The sequence below is a fragment of the Podarcis tiliguerta genome (genome assembly GCF_965153285.1).
Source record: "Podarcis tiliguerta genome assembly, chromosome: 6".
NCBI classification, from domain to species: Eukaryota; Metazoa; Chordata; class Lepidosauria; order Squamata; family Lacertidae; genus Podarcis; species Podarcis tiliguerta.
The window spans coordinates 32,173,756-32,194,521 of record NC_139539.1 but is presented as its reverse complement, the minus strand read 5'-3'; the positions used below and the strand labels follow the sequence as shown (position 1 = coordinate 32,194,521).

Sequence of the window (20,766 nt, the reverse complement as noted above, 5' to 3'; positions counted from 1 at the left end):
TCTGTTCCCTTCCAGTACTTGGAACAAATTATCCTTGCAACCCATTACTATATAGCAGGTGTAGGGGGAACTTTTGACCCTCCTGATGTTGCTGGACCACAGTTCCCATCATCCCTGTCCATTGGCCATGCCAGCTGGGGCAGATGGGAATTGTAGTTCAGCATTATATCTGGAGGGCCAAACGTTCTCTACACCTACCATACAAGATTGGTAATTTATGAAACACAATTATTTTATCATGTAACTAAAAAGATGAAATCAACCCATTATATGCCGCCTTTTAAAAAAATGAAAACTTGGGGGGTGGGGTTAGATATTTGAGAATGTAATAAAGCTGGGAGAAGAAGAAGGAAGGAATTTCAGTTTAAACACTGATTCCCTCTTTTAAAAATCCAGCCCCGATTCCCTAATTCACATCCAGCAACCCTGCATAAAAATGTTTTTTCTTAAGGTACATGAGCCCTGCAAGTTTCCAAGGAAGGCAGCAACACGAAGAGAAGGCCAGGGATGTGCAGCCACACCTTCTCTACCCTTTCCTATTCCCACAAAGGTGTGTGTGTAATTTTTAAACAGAAAAGGGCGCAGGCAAGGCATGAGCAAGTGGCCAACCACAGAGCCACCATACTCCCACCCTTGCAAGCCGATGTGTGTGTGTTTTTACGTCATGATGATACCTTGTCATCTGAGGCTCCGACCACAGACCACATTCTCTGTCACGCTCCTTGTTGATAATTATACTTCTCAAAAACAAGCAAGATGCAAAAGCATCCCTGCAGGCAGCTCAGGCGGCAACAGAAGTGGATTCCTGTCCTGTCCCTAAAACTTGCAGCTCAGAAAGAAGCAACACTGCACACGCCTTGTGATTGGGCTGCGGGCTGCCATAGTCCTACCCCCTACCTCTGTTAATTTAATGTGCTGTGCTCCTCTTCCATGTAAAATTACTGTATTTTTCACTCTATAAGGCGCACCAGACCACAAGACGCACCTAGTTTTTGGAGGAGAAAAACAAGAAAAAAAATATTCTGAATCTCAGAAGCCAGAACAGCAAGAGGGATCGCTGTACAGCGAAAACAGCAATCCCTCTTGCTGTTCTGGCTTCTGGGATAGCTGCGCAGCCTGCATTCGCTCCATAAGACGCACACACATTTCCCCTTACTTTTTAGGAGGGAAAAAGTGAGTCTTATAGAGCAAAAAACACGGTATGTTGCCTCAGTTCAGAAAGGGGGAAGCCAGACTATTGCTGCTGCTTCTGAGGCGCCAGGCACTCAAGTGAAATGCTAATACAACCGTATGTTGTGCTCATGTGCTTACTCTGTTTCTACCCTGACGAGGTCGGATCATGGGGCCCTCACCATAGCAATGGTTTGCTGCTGGAGTTCAAAAGTGTGGTTTGGCTCTTTTGAGAAGATGGCTAGAAACCAGTAGAGGAATGACGTTTCCATTCTTTATCCATTATTCTGTTCTGCTGTTATCAGTTGATACAGAGGGCGGTGGGGGCACAGAATTATAGGGCAGCGCTACAGTCGGCCTGAGTGAAATCTCCACAGCAGTGGCCTAAAAGTGCCCCTCCTCTTCCACAGCTCTTTATACCTCCCTCAACCACTTACCCCCTCACATATTCCCCTTCTTTCCTCTCAATGTACCCTCTTGCTCCTTGGCAGCACAGTTAATACTTCCTTTAGCCTCAGCTACTTCCACCTGCCCCTTCCCCGATTCCCCCTCTTCTCCAGCATTTCTCCCCTCCCCCTTCCCTCACTCGAGGCCTAAAATTGCCTCGCACACAATCTCTCTGCCCTTCCTCCCATATGCCCTCTCATTCCTCCCTATTTCTCTCTTGCAGTAAGCGATTGTGCCTTCCCGTTACGCAGGTTATTGTTGAGCTTTGCAGCACAGCACTGTCTCTCTCTCTCCTCTCCCCTGCCGCTGCCTCCGCCCCTGTTCCTAACCATTAGCCGGTGACCACATGTTGGGTGGGCCACTTGCCTCTTGTGGTTTTCCTCTTCTGTCTGCAGCTCTCGGTTGCTATCGCAGCCAGCTAGCACCAGACAGGAAGGTTACTTCCTTGTGCAACGGAGCAAGGCTGCTTCAGCTCTTTCCCTGTGAGCGGCTTCTTGTGTCTACGCAGCTTAGTTTCTTGGGGCTTCTGCTTTTGCTATGGGAGGACGGAGCTGCTAGAAGAAGCTGTCGGCAGCCAAAATGGATCCAGAGAGAGACTGCGGTAGTGAAGAAGCAGGCAAACAGTTGGGTAAGGAAAGGGAAACTAGACTCAGTCTGGCCCATAACCTTTGAATGTAAATGTGAGCAACGGGTCAGCGTTTCTAAAGGGTTTCTTACACGACTGCTATGCACAGTTATGGGGAAGTGTCATAGCTCAGTGGCAGAGCCTCTGCTTTGCATGCAGAAGGTCTCAGGTTCAATCCCCGACATTTCCAGGTTCGGCTAGGAAAGACCCCTTGTTTGAAATCCTGGAGAAATGCTGATGGTCCTGTGTAGACCATGCTGAGCTAGATGGACCAAAGGTGTGATTCAGTATATGGCAGCTTCCTATGACAGGTCAATTATTACTCTGACATTAAAATGCAAGAGACCTGGAGGTTTACTTGTTGGTCGGTGCAATGTTTGACTAGACAAATCTTGTGTTCTGTCCCTTTAAGGCAGTGGTTCTCAACCAGATGTTGTTGGACTACAACTCCCATCATCCCTGAGCTTTGGCCTTGCTAGCTAGGGGTGATGGGAGTTGTAGTTCAACAACATTTGGGGACCCACAGGTTGAGAAAGGCTACTTTAAGCTGCTGCTAGATATATAGTCCATTACCGGACTACTTCTGTCTAGACTAGCTGTGGCTAAAATGGGGACTGAGCAATAAGTGGTATGGCTCATAAGTGGGTTGGTTTAGCACAGGCATCCCCAGACTCGGCCCTCCAGATGTTTTGGGACCACAACTCCCATCATCCCTAGCTAACAGGACCAGTGGTCAGGGATGGTGGGAATTGTAGTCCCAAAAAATCTGGTTTGGCACATAGTAGCTAATTTCCTGGCTATTTCCATTCGTTGCAGCAGGTGGCGATACATTGCTTAAGAGAGGCAGAGACTTTTTCTCTAGCTGGGGGAGGGCAGAAGGTAGATCTGAATCTTCTGGTGCTTCTGCGGGTGATTGGTAGCAGAGAGAACTTAAGAGAAAGCCAACAGTGGCTTTCTGTGTGAAAGCTGGTACTCAAAAGACAAATTCTTAGGCCAAGAATGTGTTCAGATGGGCTCAGTCACTGAATATTGGGTTTTCCTCCCTTCCGAGTTGCTCTTTCGTACATGATTGGGGATCGCAGGGTTCTGTTTTTAAAACAAAGCAAAAATTGCTTCAAACCTGAAGTCTAACGTAACTCAAGACTGAGGTTTCCTTTCTCTGTGTGTCGCTTATTCCTGATGAGCGATCAGTTGGCATATGTAGAAACTGAAATGGCAAAGGCCTAATACCGCTGCAGATGTTTTGGGGAAGGGGGTTTGGCACTGCTTGCTTCTCCTAGTAATCTGCAGTTCCAGAAATCACAAATGATAAACCTCACCCTCTGTCCCAGAATGCACCTTGCCCCTTCTGTGTGAAGGCCTGGCCCCCGCTCCATATTTTTTTATGGTGCGTTTATTGCATTCCAGCAATTGCTTTCAATATTTTACAGCCTTTTTTGGCCTGAGAAAGTGGAGATGCCAGAGATTCCCATATTATTAAAACTCGCAGTTCCATGTCGTTGGCAAGTCAACATCAGAAATCCAGCATAATGCAAACAGCAAGACCACACAAGCATGTCCCCAGACACAGTTTCTTTCTTTTCTTTTTTGAATATTATAACAAATATTGGTACAAATCTCATTCATCATGTTATTTACAATTATTCTCCCTCCCCTCCTCTGGACTTCCCTCAACTCCCCCTGGGATGAGTTATTTAGTTTTATTTATCATATCCTGCTTTTCCTACACAAAAATAACCCCCCCCCAAAAAAAAAGATTTTTCTCAAATGAAATTGTGAAAGTTTATTCAAATCCTGCCAGTGAATCCAGTCCATTTTGTTTCGGCAAATAAACTGTAAATGGTTCTCAGACTCTTTTGAAGTCTTTTTTTGTCCTTCTCTCATAGTTATCTGTTAGCTTAGCCAATTCTGCATAGTTCATTAGCTTTTCTTGCCATTGGTCCTTTGATGGTATTTCTTCCGTCTTCCAATATTGTGCAATCAAGATTCTTGCCACTGTTGTAGCATGCATAAATAATGTCCCTTTTTCTTTTGGTAGCTCTTGATTTGAGATACCTAACAAAAAGGCTTCAGGGTGTTTAACAAAATTCATTTTAAACATTTTTTTTTCAATTCATTGTATATCATTTCCCAATATTTTTAAAATGCATTTGCATTCCCACCACATATGATAAAATGTTCCTTCCTTTTCCTTACATCTCCAACATCTTTTATTTCCTCTCCTAAACATCTTTGCCATTTTCACTGGTGTGATATACCATCTATACATCATTTTCATGTAATTCTCTCCTAATACTATGCAACCTGTGAATTTTATATCAATTTTCCCCAGCCACAGTTTGACTGTAAGTCAAGATAAAACTTCTGCAAGTTATGACGGCTGCTGTTGGAGGGTACAGATCAGATCAGCATGAGGACAATTCTGATTTAGAGCCATGTGTCACCTGTGACAAATGCATGGCAAGAAAATGAGCATATGGGCCCACCAACCAATTGTTTCTTTGGCTACTAAACATATGTGGCATAGAAATGTCTCAGGGGAGGCTAACGTGGGGCTGATTTTTGGCTGTATGGCAGCAGAACTAAGAGCCTGTGGAGCTCAGGCCAAATGAATGTAAGCAGTTGCAAGTCTGAAAGATTGTGTCAATCTGTCTGGATGCTTAAGTGCTTAGAAGATTATGAATATTTAGATTATGAGGTAAATGTCTATATACACAAACAGCTAAAGCTTATGAGTGACTGGGGCCAAAACCAAACTCTGCTGTAAGGAATCGCTGTGTATGGAGGCAATGACCAGTCTCTTGCCCTGGTTTTGCTCTGTATACTCCCTTTTTCCTCAAACGAATCTTTGCACAAATGACCCAAATCTGCACTGGCATATCAGGTGCCTTCTGAGCTGGCCGTTCAGGTTCTACCTGCAGAGACAGTTTGTTTTGACTGTAATCTGACTGATGTAATTGAACAAAATGCTTTGATGTAATTGAACAAAATGCTTTGGGAGTCACTGAGCCATAGGATCCGTTGGAGCCACCCTGCAGAGCAGCCTTGTTGTCAGGCTTGTCAACAATACTTTGGTGCCACAAATAGGAGCCCAAGGCCACAGTGGAGCATGAAGGGGTCTATGATGACTGCTGGGTAATTTGTGCCACGAGGGTTGCTCCATAGACCCCACCATACAATAAATAATACCAAATGACTCGGAAGCAATCATGCCCTCTAGTTATCATTGGACTACAACTCCCATCATCCCCTCACCATTGTTCATGCTGGCTGGGGCTGATGGGAGATGGGGTCCAACAACAACCAAAGGGTACCTAGTCGGCAATCCCTGCAAAAGTAGAACCTGGTTGCTAGGCAACTGCAACATTTCTCCCCCCCCCCCCTAGAATAGGCCACATAGCCATTGGGTGGCAGTAGATGGGCTGTGAGCCTCCTGGGGTGCATAGAAGGAGCAAAGTGAAATTCAGGATGTGTTGCCAGCATTGTCCCACATGTTAGACTTCTGAAAGAGAACTAATGATTTGTTTCATTTTGACACTCCCATCTTAAAACATTTTCTCTGAAGTTAGACCTATTGATTTGGATGGAGTTAACCTTCAAGTAAGCATGCATAGGATTGGAACTTTATTTTAATTCCCAGATTATGACTATGTTATGATTTGCATGTGAACAGTGCCTTCCCTTCAGGTAAGCCCAGGGGCATAAAGATGATGGGGGATAACTACTTCAGGGGGGGGGGGCATGCACACACACCCTGATACACCCCTGCAGCTACAATTAGTTGCAGTGAGAGTAGAGGGGGAGCCCCGTAGACACATGCTTTATTGGATAAAAATGCAAGTGACAGAGGCCCTTCCAGCTTCTGCGTGTTACAGATCTCCCCTTTTTCTACATGTTGGTGCCATCTGGTCACCCAGGTGGAAGGAGTATCCTTCGTGCCCCTGGATAGCTAGTATAGTCAGCAGCGCATGGGACTCTTAATCTCAGGGTTGTGGGTTCAAGCCCCACGTTGGGCAAAAGATTCCTGCATTGCAGGGGGTTGGACTAGATGACCATCATGGGCCCTTCCAACCCTACAATTCTATGGTTCTGTGCCATCCACAGCAGAGAAGAGCTGTCACGTTGTAAGGGGAGGACCTTCAGCTTAGGTTTCCTATCTAGTGTTGCTATCCATAGTTCCAAAATAATGGAAATGTAAAGTCTGCAGTCTTATGGAGTTGAAATACACCACTGAAAGCAGTAATTCCCTCCAGGTTTCTTCGGGGGGCCTGGCTCTCCACATGTTGTTTCTTACTCAAAGGCACAGTGAGAAGTGCCCTATCTCTCTCCCTCCCAGTAGTGATTTTGCAGAATGTCAAGGAAACAGGGCCACAGAGCTCCTGCCCACAGATGTGGCCAGGACTGATGTGTGTTGAAGCTCTTTAAGCATTGGGTAGAGATGCAGGAGTGGGGAATTTTTTTCTGTCTACATCCCCTCGTAGGATACCTTGCCAGTGGTGGGCAAAAGAAAGCAGAGCAGTGGATGTAATACGATAATGGAATAATTACTTACAGTGGATGTAATGCAATAAGCAATAGGCATAGCTAGAGTTTCCAGGGAGTAAATTTGTGCATGCTGCTGGTATTTCTTCCCTGTTCCTCACTACTCTTATTCTCAATAGAAATATCAGTATCTGTTACAGTGGCAATCTGATCACCATCACCAAGTACAGGACAGTTGTCATTTGCAATTTATTTTCACTTTCTCTCTCTCTTTTTTTTACAAGTTTAGTTTGTGCATAAAGGGAACATGGTCTCTTGCAATCTATACTGGCCACTAGAGGACAGTCATGTCTAAGTTTGCTTTGAATGGAGCACCTGTTTCCTCAGCAAACTGGGTTCTCAAGAGGGAGGGCATTTCTTCTTTGGGTAAGTAATTGGCGAAGCTCAGACTGTGGTCAACCCCCTGGATGTTTATGGTTCCATTAAGTCCTTCACACCTGGAAGGAACCAGAAGTGGCTGGTGGGTTTTTGTTGTTGTTTAGTCGTTTAGTCGTGTCCAACTCTTTGTGACCCCATGGACCAGAGCACGCCAGGCACTCCTGTCTTCCACTGCCTCCTGCAGTTTGGTCGAACTCATGCTGGTAGCTTCGAGAACACTGTCCAGCCATCTCGTCCTCCATCGTCCCCTTCTCTTTGTGCCCTCCATCTTAGGACATACATGCACAGAGGCACATGCAGCTGCCCCTTGCAGATCACCTCAGGAAGAGGGCTATTGCTCCCTCCCTGCTTATCAAAAGATAGATCTGATCCATCACTGGAGAATCACTGGTTGCATTTCTTCAGGGTTTGGATAAACACCTTTCCTGGAGTTGTCCAGCTGGAATTTTTGGATCATGTGCTCAGCCACTGAGGTATGGAAAGCACTCTCGCAGGGACTGTCAAATTCACATCCAGCAACCCTGCATAAAAATGTTTCTTCTGAAGGTACATGAGTCCTGTCAAAACTATGTCCTGTAAAAAATAGTCTATTGTACAAGTAGATACTTCATCAATAAATTTACATTATCAATGTAATTCCTGTTGTGCAAAACTTAAAAGATTAAGTTAAAATGATTAATATTGATTATTCATTATTTTCTGTCTCATTTCAAAAATCATGTGAATCTAAAACCCAAACTAGTCCTGCCATTTGAAAATCATGGGTTAATTCTTTCAAGGAAACCTTGGTCCTGGGTGTCGTAGACCCAGGCCCCATTCACACCATACATTTAAGGTGCTATGATACCACTGTAAATAGTCATGGCTTCCCCCAGAGAATTCTGGGAACTGTGGTGCTGAGTGTTCTTAGAAGCACCCTATGCCTCCCCTAGAACCACAATTCCCAGAGCTCCCTGTGAAGAGGAATTGACTGTCAAACCACTTTGGGAATTGTAGCTCTGGGAGGGAAATGGGAATCTCCCAACAACTCACAGTGTCACCCTTCACAACTGTGACATGAACCCCTTAAAAATGGGGCTTTCCTCCTCCCTGTGAGTAGATCACAGTCGTTTGGGAGTTGGCCACCCCTGATTTAGGGGAAGCCGTGATTGCTTAAAGTGGTGTCCCAGCACCTTAAGCTGACAGCCACACACACCCTTCTTTTCTGAGCCTGCCTGATTAGCTGCAATTGTTCAGGAATAATTTCCCCATGGTAAAACCATTGGGATAAGCCTGACTAAGCCATGAGAAAACCTCTGAGATAAGCCTAAATAGGACTATGATCCTAAGCATATTTACTTAGTGATTGGCTACAGTGAAAACAAGTGGAATTTGGAAATAATAGTGCCATCCTCTAGTCAAAAGTAAGTCCCATTGACTTCAGTGATTGGGCTCTCAGGCAGGCATTTGTGTGTAGGATTGTAGACTCAGTTGGGAGTAAGCTCTATTGAACTCCAAGGCACAGTTAATGTGTTTAGGAATGGAGCCTAAGTGCCTTCTTTCAGCTTCTTTGTCCTCCTTTCTCTCACCACACCAAGGTCAATGTTTGGTCTTTGGGGCATTTGCAAATTACAGGAACAAACAAGAAATTACAGAGAAAAGATATTACAAAGACTCTAGGCTGGGCTGCTGAGAGGGACCCACCCCCAATGGCTCCTGTGACTTAATAGCAACCACATGACCCACAGAAAATCAGTAGGTGAAGCTCGCTCCATTCTGCCATCAGCATCCCTTGACAAGCTGGACCTGCTGAATTTCTGCCTTCTGTGCAGCTGCCAAAGAGGTTCAGGAGCTCCACTAGGGGAAAATGGGTGTGTGCATGGGACTTATGTATTAATTCTTTGCCCTTGTTGTTGTCGTTTATTTACTCACCCTTCACTCTAAGGTCCTAGGTGTAATAATGCTGTCTTGGCACAGACAGAAGAAATATTGCCAGTCCCAAAGAACTGCGTCTTAGTCATAAAAGCACAGAGCAGGTCCTGCACAAAGAGCTATTTTGTCAGGGGAAATGCTGGAGTCAGGTGGGAGAGTGAGCCATCCTGAACTGGTGCCTCCTAAGCAATGGTGGCATCTGACCAGGACTTTGGGGGCAGATGTCCAGAGCCCAGCAGAATGACCTGGAGCCCCTCACAAAAGCAGCAGGGCTGGCTCACCCCCTTTCGAAGCTGGTGAAGTAATACCAATTGCCATCTCAAGGGCCACTACAGGTCCAGTCCAGAGTCCCAAACTGCCCAACTCCCCCACTGTCCCGAAGTGGCGTGAGAGTACTGGGGCAAACCCTGTGCCAGGCAACCTTCTCAGAAATGCCTTTGTACTAGAGGTTGACGTCAATGAGGCATGACGCGCCCGTTGCCTGTGGCTGAGCCAGCTAGGCAGGTTGGTGGCCCGCTTAAAGTTTCCACGAAGCTGTTAGCTGCTGTGAATAAGCAGCTCACCCACCTGGAAGCACCAGCAACCATCCTGCAATTAGAAAAGGGGAGAAAGAGAGATCTGCTCGGCTCATTACAATCTCTGTGCAGTAATCCCTCCTCGATACACACCTGCAAGGCAGGGCTGTGTACAGAAAGGAGCAGGCCCACTGAACTCAGCGAGACAATGAATGTTTTTTTGCAAGCGATGCTGAAGGTTTTTTTTGGGGGGGGGCGAGCAGCGTTGTTGCAAAATGAAAGACCCACATTGACTAGCATGTGTGTTCATTTGCTTTCCATACAGCTCTCTTCCACTTTCCCGCTTCTGCTGAAGACATCGGCATGTAAGGCAGTACGCCCCTACTGCAGTTTGTGTAAACTCCCTCAGGTCTTGCCTCCAGTAACAGAAGGGGGCAGTGGCAGAGCAGAGGACAGAGCAGTGCTCTCCCAACGCTGGTATTTCTGCGCTGACATCATAATAACAGCCTTGCTCAATCAGAACAAAGGTCCATGCAAACCAGCCTCCTGTTCCCAACAGTGGGAAGCCTCTGGGAAGCCCACGAGCGCCCCGGGACCCTGTATCCAGGGGGCATCTTGGGCTCTAGGTCACAAAAGCCTGTGCCACAATAAATCTGCCTGTCTTTAAGGTGCCACAAGGTACACTTTTGTTTGTGATCAAGCAAAAGCTTAAAACGCAGTTTCTCTTTTTCTCTGCTCAGATCAAAGCTGGTTCGGGGGAAAGTGGCATAATGGTCAGAGCGTTGGACAGGGACCTGGGAGGGCAGGGTTCGAATCCCCCCTCAGCCATGAAGCACGCTAGGCGACCTCGGGCCAGTCACCACCTCTTAGCCTAACCTACCTCACAGGGTTGTTGTGAGGATGTAAGTAAATGGGGAGGAGGAGAACCATGTACACCACCTCAAGATCCTTGGAAGAAAAGGGGGGTATATAAATGTAATAAAGAAATATATATTTTATAAGAAATGACAGATTGTGGCTAATGTCGTGTGTGCGTGTTCTCAAATTGGTAGGAGAGCGCTGGATGCAGCCAAAGATACCTCTCTGAATTTTGCCCCTAAATCAGAGAATTTCTACATATCTCAAAGTCTTCCTCCATGGAGCTCTACCTGTTTCCTTCCTTCCTTCCTTCCTTCCTTCCTTCCTTCCTTCCTTCCTTCCTTCCTCCCTCCCTCCCTCCCTCCCTCCCTCCCTTGCTTGATGTATTAGTTTCAAAGGAGAAAGCCCATACTATGTCTTTAGTGAGCAGCCTTAATATTGAACTCTACGTATGTTTATCTCCAAGTAAGTCATTTTGACTTCAGTGGCACTTGCTTCTCCGTAAACATGGACAGGACTGGGGATTGTGTGCCACCCAAAACAATGGAATGGGGTGAATATAAGCTAACTTCAGTTGCCTTGCAGTGCAAACCTACCCAAGTTTGCTCACAAGTAAGCTCCGCTGAGTTCAAAGGGGTCTGTCGCCAGGTAGGTGGAAATAGGATGACAGCCTCCCTAGTGACCTAACTTTGAAAGGGTTGCAGTTGGTTTCTTGTGGGCAGCCCACAAAGAAATCCCATGGCACCTTCAGGAGAGATTTGTTGTGATGGAAGCTTTCGTGGACTAAAGTCCATCTAAGCAAAAGCATGAATTGTTGCTTTGATGGTGTTGCATCAAAAGCCCTAGCCAAATCCTGGCCTCAGCCCTGAAGGGGGTCACAGAGAGGAGTGTGGAGTCCGCCAGCCATATGAAAACATTTTCCATTTCTGACCGACGGATGACACTTGCTTCACCTTCACCCAATGGAACAACAGGTGGCAACTGCCCCCATCAGACTCATTTATATGGGCCTATTCTTGGCAGGGGAGGGAGAAGCAGGCTGGTTTATCTGCTTTGATGAGCAAACAAACACTAGTGATTTGAAAAGGGAGAAAAACAGCGTCCTGGGTGAAACTGGCACAAGCTTTGCCAGCTCTCTGGTAATAATTAAACTGTCAGCCCAGATTTCCCGTCAAGGTAGGCTGGCAGAGTCCCAGGTGGCACATATTATGCAAATTTCCTGGGGCGGGAGCTGAGTACCTGTTCTAGGAATTCCCCTAGAGGTGGAGATCAGGTTACTGAAGAACGCCCTATAAAAGGGACAGATGGGGAGGGGCTGAGCCATACAGGGAGTGGAGTCACAAATACCTGGGCACAGGTGAGCGGGAGCTGAAGCGTCCAGCACTCTGCCTTAGGAGCTTACTACTGTGTGGATTGATTAACTGCTGTCAGAGTTACCTGCCTGGTAGGTAAAATGGGGGGGGGCATGGAAGGGGGAGAGAATGGATGTGGAGTTGCTGCGCCTGATCTGTGTTGAGCTCAGTTCTCCTTAAGGATGCTGCTGTGATGCACTTTCTTAGCTGATCAAGCTGCTGCCAATAAAAGAAGCAGCCCCTACCGCCACGTTACTGATGGAGACTAAAAAATAGGATGCCCGTCACCTTCATGCTCTGCTTATGAGCTTCCAAACGCACCTGACCGACCATCACTGGAAACAGAATGTGGACCAGATGGATTTCTTGGTCAGGACCAGCCAAGGAATTATTATGCTTTTTGACGCCTTGGAAAAGCGAAAAACGTTTGCCTCCAGTGCCTGTCCATTGGGCAAAAGAAAAGGAAAAACATGTTGAGTCTGGGCTGACTTGCTCTCACCGGTTTTCTACTGTAATTTACTAGTTGCATACCTCCAACTTTGCTGCGCGGTTCGCAGAACTGATGGGAACCCTATCCTGCTCAGAGGACTTACAATCTATGGCCAAGATGAGGAGGGGAGGGAGAGACATTAGGGATTGACAGGGATGAGTGATAAATGCATGAGCATCTAAGGTGAGGCTCTCATGATTGAGAACAGGCTGTTTTCTCAGAGCCAACAGAGCTTTCTCTCCAATAGCCTGGAGCATCGAGTGGGGGCTGGTGAAGGGCAGAGGGGCTTCTTGGACATACAACACAATAGCAGGAGTTGGGAGCTTTAGAAGTAGCCTGAGAGTCAACATTGACTTTATGGCTCCAGCCTGAGCCTGGAAAGAGAAGGCAAAAAACAAATTTAAAAAATGGGCTTCTTGGAGATGTTTGTGAGTCCCAGAGCTGATTAAAGGTTGATGGGCAGGGGACCTTTGTGAAAGTAATAAGCATGAAAACTCTGTTTCTTGTCTCTTTGTCCGTTGCTGTATCGGCCAAGTTTGGGGGAGATGTAATTTCCCTGCCAAAGCAAAGTTGTTGGGACTGTTCCTTTTTATTTCAAGCCAAAAACTTAACAGTGGGCAGTGGGAAAATGATATTTAAAAGTAAATAAATAAAATGAACTAGAAACGTACCTTGATTTGTTGTGGGAATTCTTCCGCTGCGGTCCATGGACCTACACAATAAATGCTATTCTATTGTGGGAGTTCCTTGGTTAGAAATCTGTGGCTTTGTACTTTGGGATCTGGGCTCAGATATTCATGAATCTTGGACAGATCCCAATCACAAGGGACTTGAAGGACGGCTGAGAATATGAAGGAGAACTAGGTGTACTGGAGGGGTGGGGAGGGGGGGGAAAGGCTGTGGTTGATCAAAGCAAGCTCATGGGGGGATGGGGCTGGTGGAGCCGGCTGGACCCATTCCCAAGGCTAACAACTCCAATCTTCTGGCAGAAAATCCCATGGCAGGATCCTGTGAAATCAGCAATCTCATCTCAAACTACTTCAGCGCCATGTACCAGCCAGAAGAAGCACCACCCGACCCAGACCTACTGACCCACCTTGGAGATGATGATAACCTTTCTCTCACTTTGTCTACAACCCAGATGGCCACAGAGACAACAGGTAGGTGTCCACAGCTTATTGCTGCGAGATGCGGGTACTATATATATATATATATATATATATATATATATATATGAAACAATGGAGACTAAACTTCAGGAGTAACTTTCTGACAGTAAGAGCTTCTTGGACTCTCCTTCCTTGGAGGTTTTTAAGCAGATGCTGGATGGCCAGCTGTCATGTGTGCTGTAGTTGAGATCCCTGCATTGCAAGGGGTTGGACTAGATGACCCTTGGAGACCTTTCCGGTTCTACAGTTCTGTGATCTCTGAAGGCTCTGCTTCCCACAGTAGAGGTTGGAGACTCCTTCCAGTGTGATCTCACCCCCACTTATATAGGTTGAACCCCTGATATTCTATGGGGCGATGGGGGGTGCCCCCCACAATATGTCTCCAGTATTAGTTAAACTTAAAGTAGACTTGTTGAAATTAACAAGTATGACTAACCTAGGTCCATTCATTTCAGTGGGTTTACTCCCAATAAAACATAGTTGGACAAAACCCCAACTCCCATCAACCCTGGCCATTGGCCATGCTGGCTGGGGCTGATGGGAATTGTAGTCCAACAACACTTTGAGGGCACCATGTTGTCTACCCCTGCCCTTCACCAATGCTGGGTCGATGCACATGGCAGTGGGGGCTCTGTGGACCTCCTGCTGTTGCTGGACTCCCATCATCCCTGGTCATTGGGCATGCTGGCTGAAACTGCTAAGAGCTGGAGTCCCAACAACATCTGGAGGGTATCAGGGTCCCTACCTCTGATTTACATGAAGTGCTTTGAGCCATTGAATTGTGCCATATAACACTGCCACTCGCCTTATTTAAAGATTAGACCCTGCAGAAGATGAGAGGCTGAGTTAAATCCTTGTAGAGAAGTAGAGCTGAGTAGTTTTATACAAGGTACACTACGTGAAAAGCAGGGGACTGTGAAAAGCTACAAAGGGCAGCCATTTTGCAAGGGAATGGCCACTGGGGCATAGAATAGCTCTGCATGCATTGCTGTTCTTGGCTCCATACAGTACAGTATTCTAATGAAGTTGTGGCTGGTTGAGCTGGGAGCGGAGAACTGGTGTCCTAAATGACCTCACCCCAGTGGGGAGGGGCCTGCCCAGAGATAAGGGAACAGGTGACAGGTGTGCATGTTAACCCAACCACAGTGACTAAGCGAGATAAACGCTGTGCGTAAGTGAACTGGCCACACCCTGTGCTGCTCAGCCAGCAAGAGTGTTCCAGAGGCTGACTTGGCCTAGCAGAATCCCATGTGGCGCCTGCCCCACTGAGCCCCTTCTCTCCCTCCCTCCCCACCTCTCTGCAGGCAAGCCAACATGGTATGGCGAGATGCCACACTGCTGGAGCAGGGCTCAAGTGCTGGAGTGGATCAGCTACCACGTGGAGAAAAACAAGTACGATGCCAGTGCCATCGACTTCTCCTGCTGCAATATGGATGGCTACACGCTTTGCCAATACACACGAGACCAGCTGGGACTCATCTTCGGGCCCCTTGGCGATGAGCTCTACGACCGACTGCACGAAATCAGTAAGTGCGGGGTGCCCTTCCTTTGATGCAGAAGGACTCGAGGGAATTGCATTTGGTCCCCCAAGGATAGAACCTTATCAGCTCACACTGCATGGCTGAAGCGGAGAGGCTTTCAGAAAAAACAGGCGCTGGTGCAAAGTCACAGTGCACAGCAAAAGGGTTGCAATCTCGTGTTACTGGCTCCGCTCTTGCGCCTTTTCACACCAGCCACACCACATTTACAAATGGCAAGCTTTTGCAATGGCTTTATCCTCATGCCAGGAAAATCTCTGCTTGCTAAGTTACTGTGTGTCCAGCTGTTTCTCAAACCTAAAGAGCAGGACCTGTGGAAAAGAGTGGCAGCTCTATCTAGGCAGCATCCCATGGCCCAATGGTCCCTCTTGACCAGGAGGGGCACTCCCATATTTCTGGTCCCAGTCCTCTGTAAATCAGTGCCACCATTTTGCCCCCAATACCAAGGGCTAAGAACGTATCTTTTAGCTTGTTCCTGAATCAAGGAAGAAAGCAGGGCAGCACAGAGTAGCCCTTGGTCTTGTTATTCACAAAGAATGTACTTTTCTCCCACACTTGTAGCATCTGTCCCGGATGAACTTGGCTGGATCATGTCTGTGCTAAGGAGCGAAGATGTCTCTCAAGAGGCCCTTCTGGACTCCAGCCCATTAGGTGAGAAAAAAAATGTATTTGCTTGCTCTGCTTTGTGGTTAATTGCCTATGGTCTCTCTCCCTGTGTGTGTGTACACATTTAACCCTCAACTTCTCCCTTTATTTGTTCCCAGAACTGGGAAATTCCTACAATCAGGATTACCTGGAAGAGATGAAGTTAGCAAACATCTTCTCCCAGTCCGACCTTGGCTACATCTCTGGGGCCATGTCACCAGACAGCTCAGCTTCCCTAGCAGGTATGGATGCTCCTTCTCCCAATTCTATCTTGGTACCTGTAACAAACTACAGCTCCCATAATTCTTTGTGGGAAGCCAGGGCTGCTTAAAGTGGTATCATAGTACTTTAAATGGAATGGCATGAAAGTGGCCTAATATTTTCTCAGATTCCAATGGGTGTCCATTGAGAGTACTTGCTGAATCCCACAATTACAGTTAGAACATTGGTGGCTTCAGGGCTCTTAGAAGAAGCTGATCTTCCATTCTTCTCCTTTCTCAGGGACGATGTCTCAGAGCCCTCAGTCTCAGGACTCCGGTGGAAGTGACCTAGATCTCGACCCCATAGACATGAAGCACTGCCACTTTTCTGATGGTAAGATATAGAGGGGATTATCAACGGGAGGTCTGGATTTTAGGAAAGTACAAGTTTGTGTTTGTGCACACATTTGCCTTAGCAACTTCACCAACACAGCAGCTTGCATTGTCAAAGGCAAACTAGTTAGATGGAAGACAAAGATTACTGACTCACCATAAACAACAGTGGAGAGATGTAGGGCACAGTTCGTGTTGAAAGGGGAAATGAGAGTGTGTAGCATATTGGGCTTGGCAAGGACAGTATTGGGTTTTTAAAAAATAAAATCCTGACTCTGCAAAAGAAGGGACAAATTTGGAGATTAATCAGAGTAGACCTGACACAGCTTAAATGCAAAAAAATGTATTTATCTGAAGCATTTATACATTGCCGTTCAGCCAAAAAGCCCCCCCCCCCCCCAAGTGGCTTATTAATGCTAAAACCGGGTAGACTGAAATCAATCACTACAACAGAACTGGGATATAAACACTTCTGTAGGCAGAAATGGTTAGAGCCCAGTTTTGAACTGCAGGTTTGTATCATCCAGAGAGAGCGAGCTGATTTTATCCATTGTTGGAAATTCTGGCTCTCAAGTGCTATGCCCCCTTTTAAGGTGGGTGCTAAGAGATCCCAGTTTAAGGATGATGGTCTTTCAATCTAGAAGAAGCTTAGTGGTAGAACAACTGCTTTGAAGGAAGAAGGTTCCAAGTTCAGTCCCTGGCTATCTAGGTAGAGCTTGGAAAAATGTCCTGCCTGAATATCTGGAGAGCTGGTGCCACGCAGTGTAGATACTGAGCCAGATGGACTAACGTACTGACTCAATATAAGGCAGTTTCCTGTGTTCCTGCTTAATCTCAATTCAGGCCCTCTGGGGGATAAGGCTAAGCATGTCCTCCTCCTCTTCCCCTTTTCTACAGGTGACTACGCAGAATATAAGAAAGAAGATCTCAAGAAGCGGAAAAGGGGACGGCCCAGGAAGGTCAGCAAGGACAGCAGAGACTGCCTGGAGACCAAGAAAAGCAAGCATTGTAAGTGAATCTCTCACACTTGGGCAGGGACAGTTCAAGGATATTTTGCTATTGCATGCAATCCAAGTGTTTTGCCCCCAACACCTTCTGTACCACCACACTGAAGGAGCATACAAATGTCTTGCTGTGGTGTGTAACCACTTGACAAGACAGCTCCATGGCAAGGATTCTCGCACCTAATCCATTAGAACAGTCAGAGAGGCTGCTTGCAAACCAATGCCCTTTATTCCTCCTGAGTAGGGACAGGGGTCATACAGCTTATCAACTTCATGCATACTGAAATGGCCCCCTTCATAACAATTCCTCAGATGCAGGGCCGAGCGACTCCAGCTCTGCTGCTGGCCAAATATTCTACCTCCTTGGGAGGTGTGCAGCCTTCTCAAAGGGACAGCCAAGTTTCTGGTGGCGTGACATTGCCACGGAAAATGATTTATGCCCTGGTTTGGCACTCAGTTGGCCTCAAAGGCTAGGGACTGTTCTGTTCCTCCAGATAGTTTGAATAACATGATCTCCCTGCTCTCTTTATTCATGACCAGCTCCGAGAGGGATCCACCTATGGGAATTCATCCGGGACATCCTAATTCACCCAGAGATGAATGAGGGGTTGTTGAAGTGGGAAGACCGACGAGAAGGCATCTTCAAGTTCCTGCGCTCCGAGGCGGTGGCTCAGCTCTGGGGGCAAAAGAAAAAGAACAGCAGCATGACCTATGAGAAGCTGAGCAGAGCCATGAGGTATGTACTTGTGCATTTCAGTCTGGAGTGGAGAACCTGAAGCTTTTCTGATATGGTTGCCAGCTCTCAACAGCCCCAGCCAACATGGCCAATGGACAAGGGCTGATGGGAGATGGGCCTATCATTGATTTGTGGATATTTTAAAACCACCCTTCAATCAACCTCCTCCTCATCATCTCAGGGCAGTTTTCATGGAAATACAAAAACAATTAAAATCACATTAAAACAGGCAGCTGGGCTGAAATGATGTCTAAAGAGGTCTGAAGGAATATGATGATCTCTGGCTGACACTGAAAGGACAGCAAAGAAGGTAGCACTATAGTCTCCAGAAGCAATTCTGGCATTGAGGAAAGTCAGAGCTAGAGAGATCAAGGGGAGGAAATGGACACAGGGGTAGCAAGGGGTGGAAACCTGAGCAAATGCAGTTGCCGGAGGCCGGCCTTGGCCAGCCTGATGACCTCCAGATGTTTTGGACTACAACTCTCATCAATCCCATCACTGGCTGCAGAAAGGTTCCTTGGTAGCGGAAGCAAGTTTAACTCCAAACTGCTTCACAAAAAGTGGTCTCTGAGGATGGAGTTGAAGAAGAGAGAAGTAGGACCATGAAGAAGTTTTGGGAGGGAGCCCCAAACACTATGGGGAAGGGGGCACAAGAAAGCACAAAAAGAGTGTTTTGATTGACAGAAACCTTGCATCTAACTCCTCGCTCTGCTCCAACGCTTTGTTGGTCAGCTATGAATAAGTCACTACCTCCTATGTCACTGGGCTGTGATGGGAGTCAGCTTGGAGCTCTGTGTTCAAGGCAATCTCATATTTGATTGTGTACTATGTTATTCCACCCTTCTTGTAGCAACGACAGTACCATAATACGTTCCTAGTCCTCTTTGTTTCTCCTAGGCCTGTTTTTTTTATTTTTACTTTTTTAAAAAATGTAGCCCTAACACTGTCCTTCCTTCCTTCCCTCAGGTATTACTACAAGCGGGAGATCCTCGAACGAGTGGATGGCCGGCGACTGGTGTACAAATTTGGGAAGAACTCCAGTGGGTGGAAGGAGGAAGAGGTTCAAGACAGGAGCTAAGAGCTGCAAGAGCCACACACGGACTTGGACATGGCCCATCCTTGCTCAGAGGAGCATCTCTGAGCACAGTATGCACTGACGTGGGCTCTGAGCCCCTTAAACTGCTATCTCCAGCAGTGTGTGTTAGACTCCAGCCCTTCTATGGGGCAAAGTGTGTGTTCTGGCTCCTAGCTGGGAGCTCAGGTAATTACAGCTGATATTTTGGCTCAAGTAGGTTATTGTGAACCATTATTACTTTGTTGCAATTGGACTCTGGCTGACATCTTGGCTCTGGATAGGATTACAACGCCTCTGGCTGTCTGCTGCACCGCACAGGGCTCACCAAGGCAGAAGGAACTGGGTGTTCTCGGCAATTTGCTTTGTCCCAGGGGGCCATTCACAGGACATTCAACGGTCTGCTGATTCACAGAGAATGCCGTGGCCAACTGTGCATAGGGAAGGAGGATTTGCCACCGGTGCCTTCAGAATATGGGAATGCTGATACCCAGTTTGGAGTAGTAATTGGAAGTGAAGCTTCCCACCCTGATGCAGACTAGTTGGTGGCTAATGTTCCTGTTTAACAGGCAGAACTTAGCTGGTCAGTCTTTGAATGTAGGACTCCAATAATTGTGGATTTCACATTGCTTTGGAAGGCAGAGTTCAGGAGCCTCTTCATTGGCTCTTCCCCAGTCAAAACATTATTGGGGGGGGGGGTCTTCTTCCCAGAAAGCACAGCAGCCTTCCCTATGAATTGCATCTTTTCACTCTTAATTTATGTGATATATGTAAGTGTGTTTATATAATGTACATAGATATCTATTTTTTTCATAACTAAAGTTGTGTGATTGTATCAGGAAGCACTGGGCATTTTCAGAACCGATGATTGTTGTTGCTAATATTCAGCTGGGCTGAACGAAAAAGGAAATCTTTTATTTTGAAATCAAAGTGTTTGTAGGGTGTTGTACTCGCTCAGTGACTCCAGGAGAGCCCTGCGTGATGTACAGGCCTCCTGCTTTTTAATAATAATTAACCAATAAATCATTGTTTGTTGGTTTTTAATCTCTGTGTGCTGCATATTGACAAATGTTCTTAAGGGAAGAGAATAGATGTTCATCAGGCTTGGATAGAGAGGGATACCCTTTTCTTCTATCCAGCATGTGTCTCTCATATTCACATCATAGAAACATGTCCCTCATTGAAAGACGTTCCTAGGTCTCTGATCAGAGATGGGGAAACCTGGAGCCCTCTAGATGTTTCTGAACTAAAATCCCCATCATTCTTGACCTTTGGCCATGCTGGCTGGGGCTAATGGAAGTTGAAGTCTCACAACATCTGGCAGGCCACAGTTTTCCCATCTATTTTCAAGAGGTGCAAGAGAACATTATCCTTAATTCATTCCTATCCTACTTTGTTCAGTAAGGAAATAATGCACATGAAAAGTCCTGTTAATCAGACTGAAGGACCATAAATTCCAGCAGTAAGACATGAAGGCAACAGATGTCCTTCCTTTGCTACCACAATCCACAGTTGCTCTCTGGTCTCTAGAAAACACAGCACAAGAGTGAGCACTCAAAGATCCTGTTATGTAAGGTAAATCACTGAATGGAGGGAGACACAGGTCAATTATATTGCACATACATTGCATGCTGAAAATCCCTGTTGCAATAATATTCATCTCTCAAAAGCCGTTCAACCTACCATATTTTGGCTTTTGGGTAGAGGAAGGTTCTGTCTGC

At 46.5% G+C, this 20,766-nt stretch overlaps 1 protein-coding gene across 2 annotated transcripts; it reads left to right on the top strand.

Moving 5' to 3' along the window:
* The first annotated feature begins 1,268 nt into the window (after positions 1-1,268).
* Positions 1,269-20,089, top strand: ELF3 (E74 like ETS transcription factor 3). Of its 2 annotated transcripts, none has more exons than XM_083444534.1 (9): positions 1,269-2,245; positions 13,278-13,448; positions 14,762-14,983; positions 15,557-15,646; positions 15,760-15,882; positions 16,142-16,234; positions 17,131-17,241; positions 17,778-17,973; positions 18,940-20,089. In XM_083444534.1, exons 1-9 carry the CDS (start codon positions 2,197-2,199, stop codon positions 19,049-19,051), a joined length of 1,167 nt encoding a protein of 388 aa, XP_083300660.1. In that variant the 5' UTR covers positions 1,269-2,196; the 3' UTR covers positions 19,052-20,089. The 2 variants fall into 2 exon arrangements, with proteins under 2 accessions (XP_083300660.1, XP_083300661.1); XM_083444535.1 differs by lacking the exon at positions 1,269-2,245 and adding an exon at positions 11,746-11,890.
* Positions 20,090-20,766: the final 677 nt, after the last annotated feature.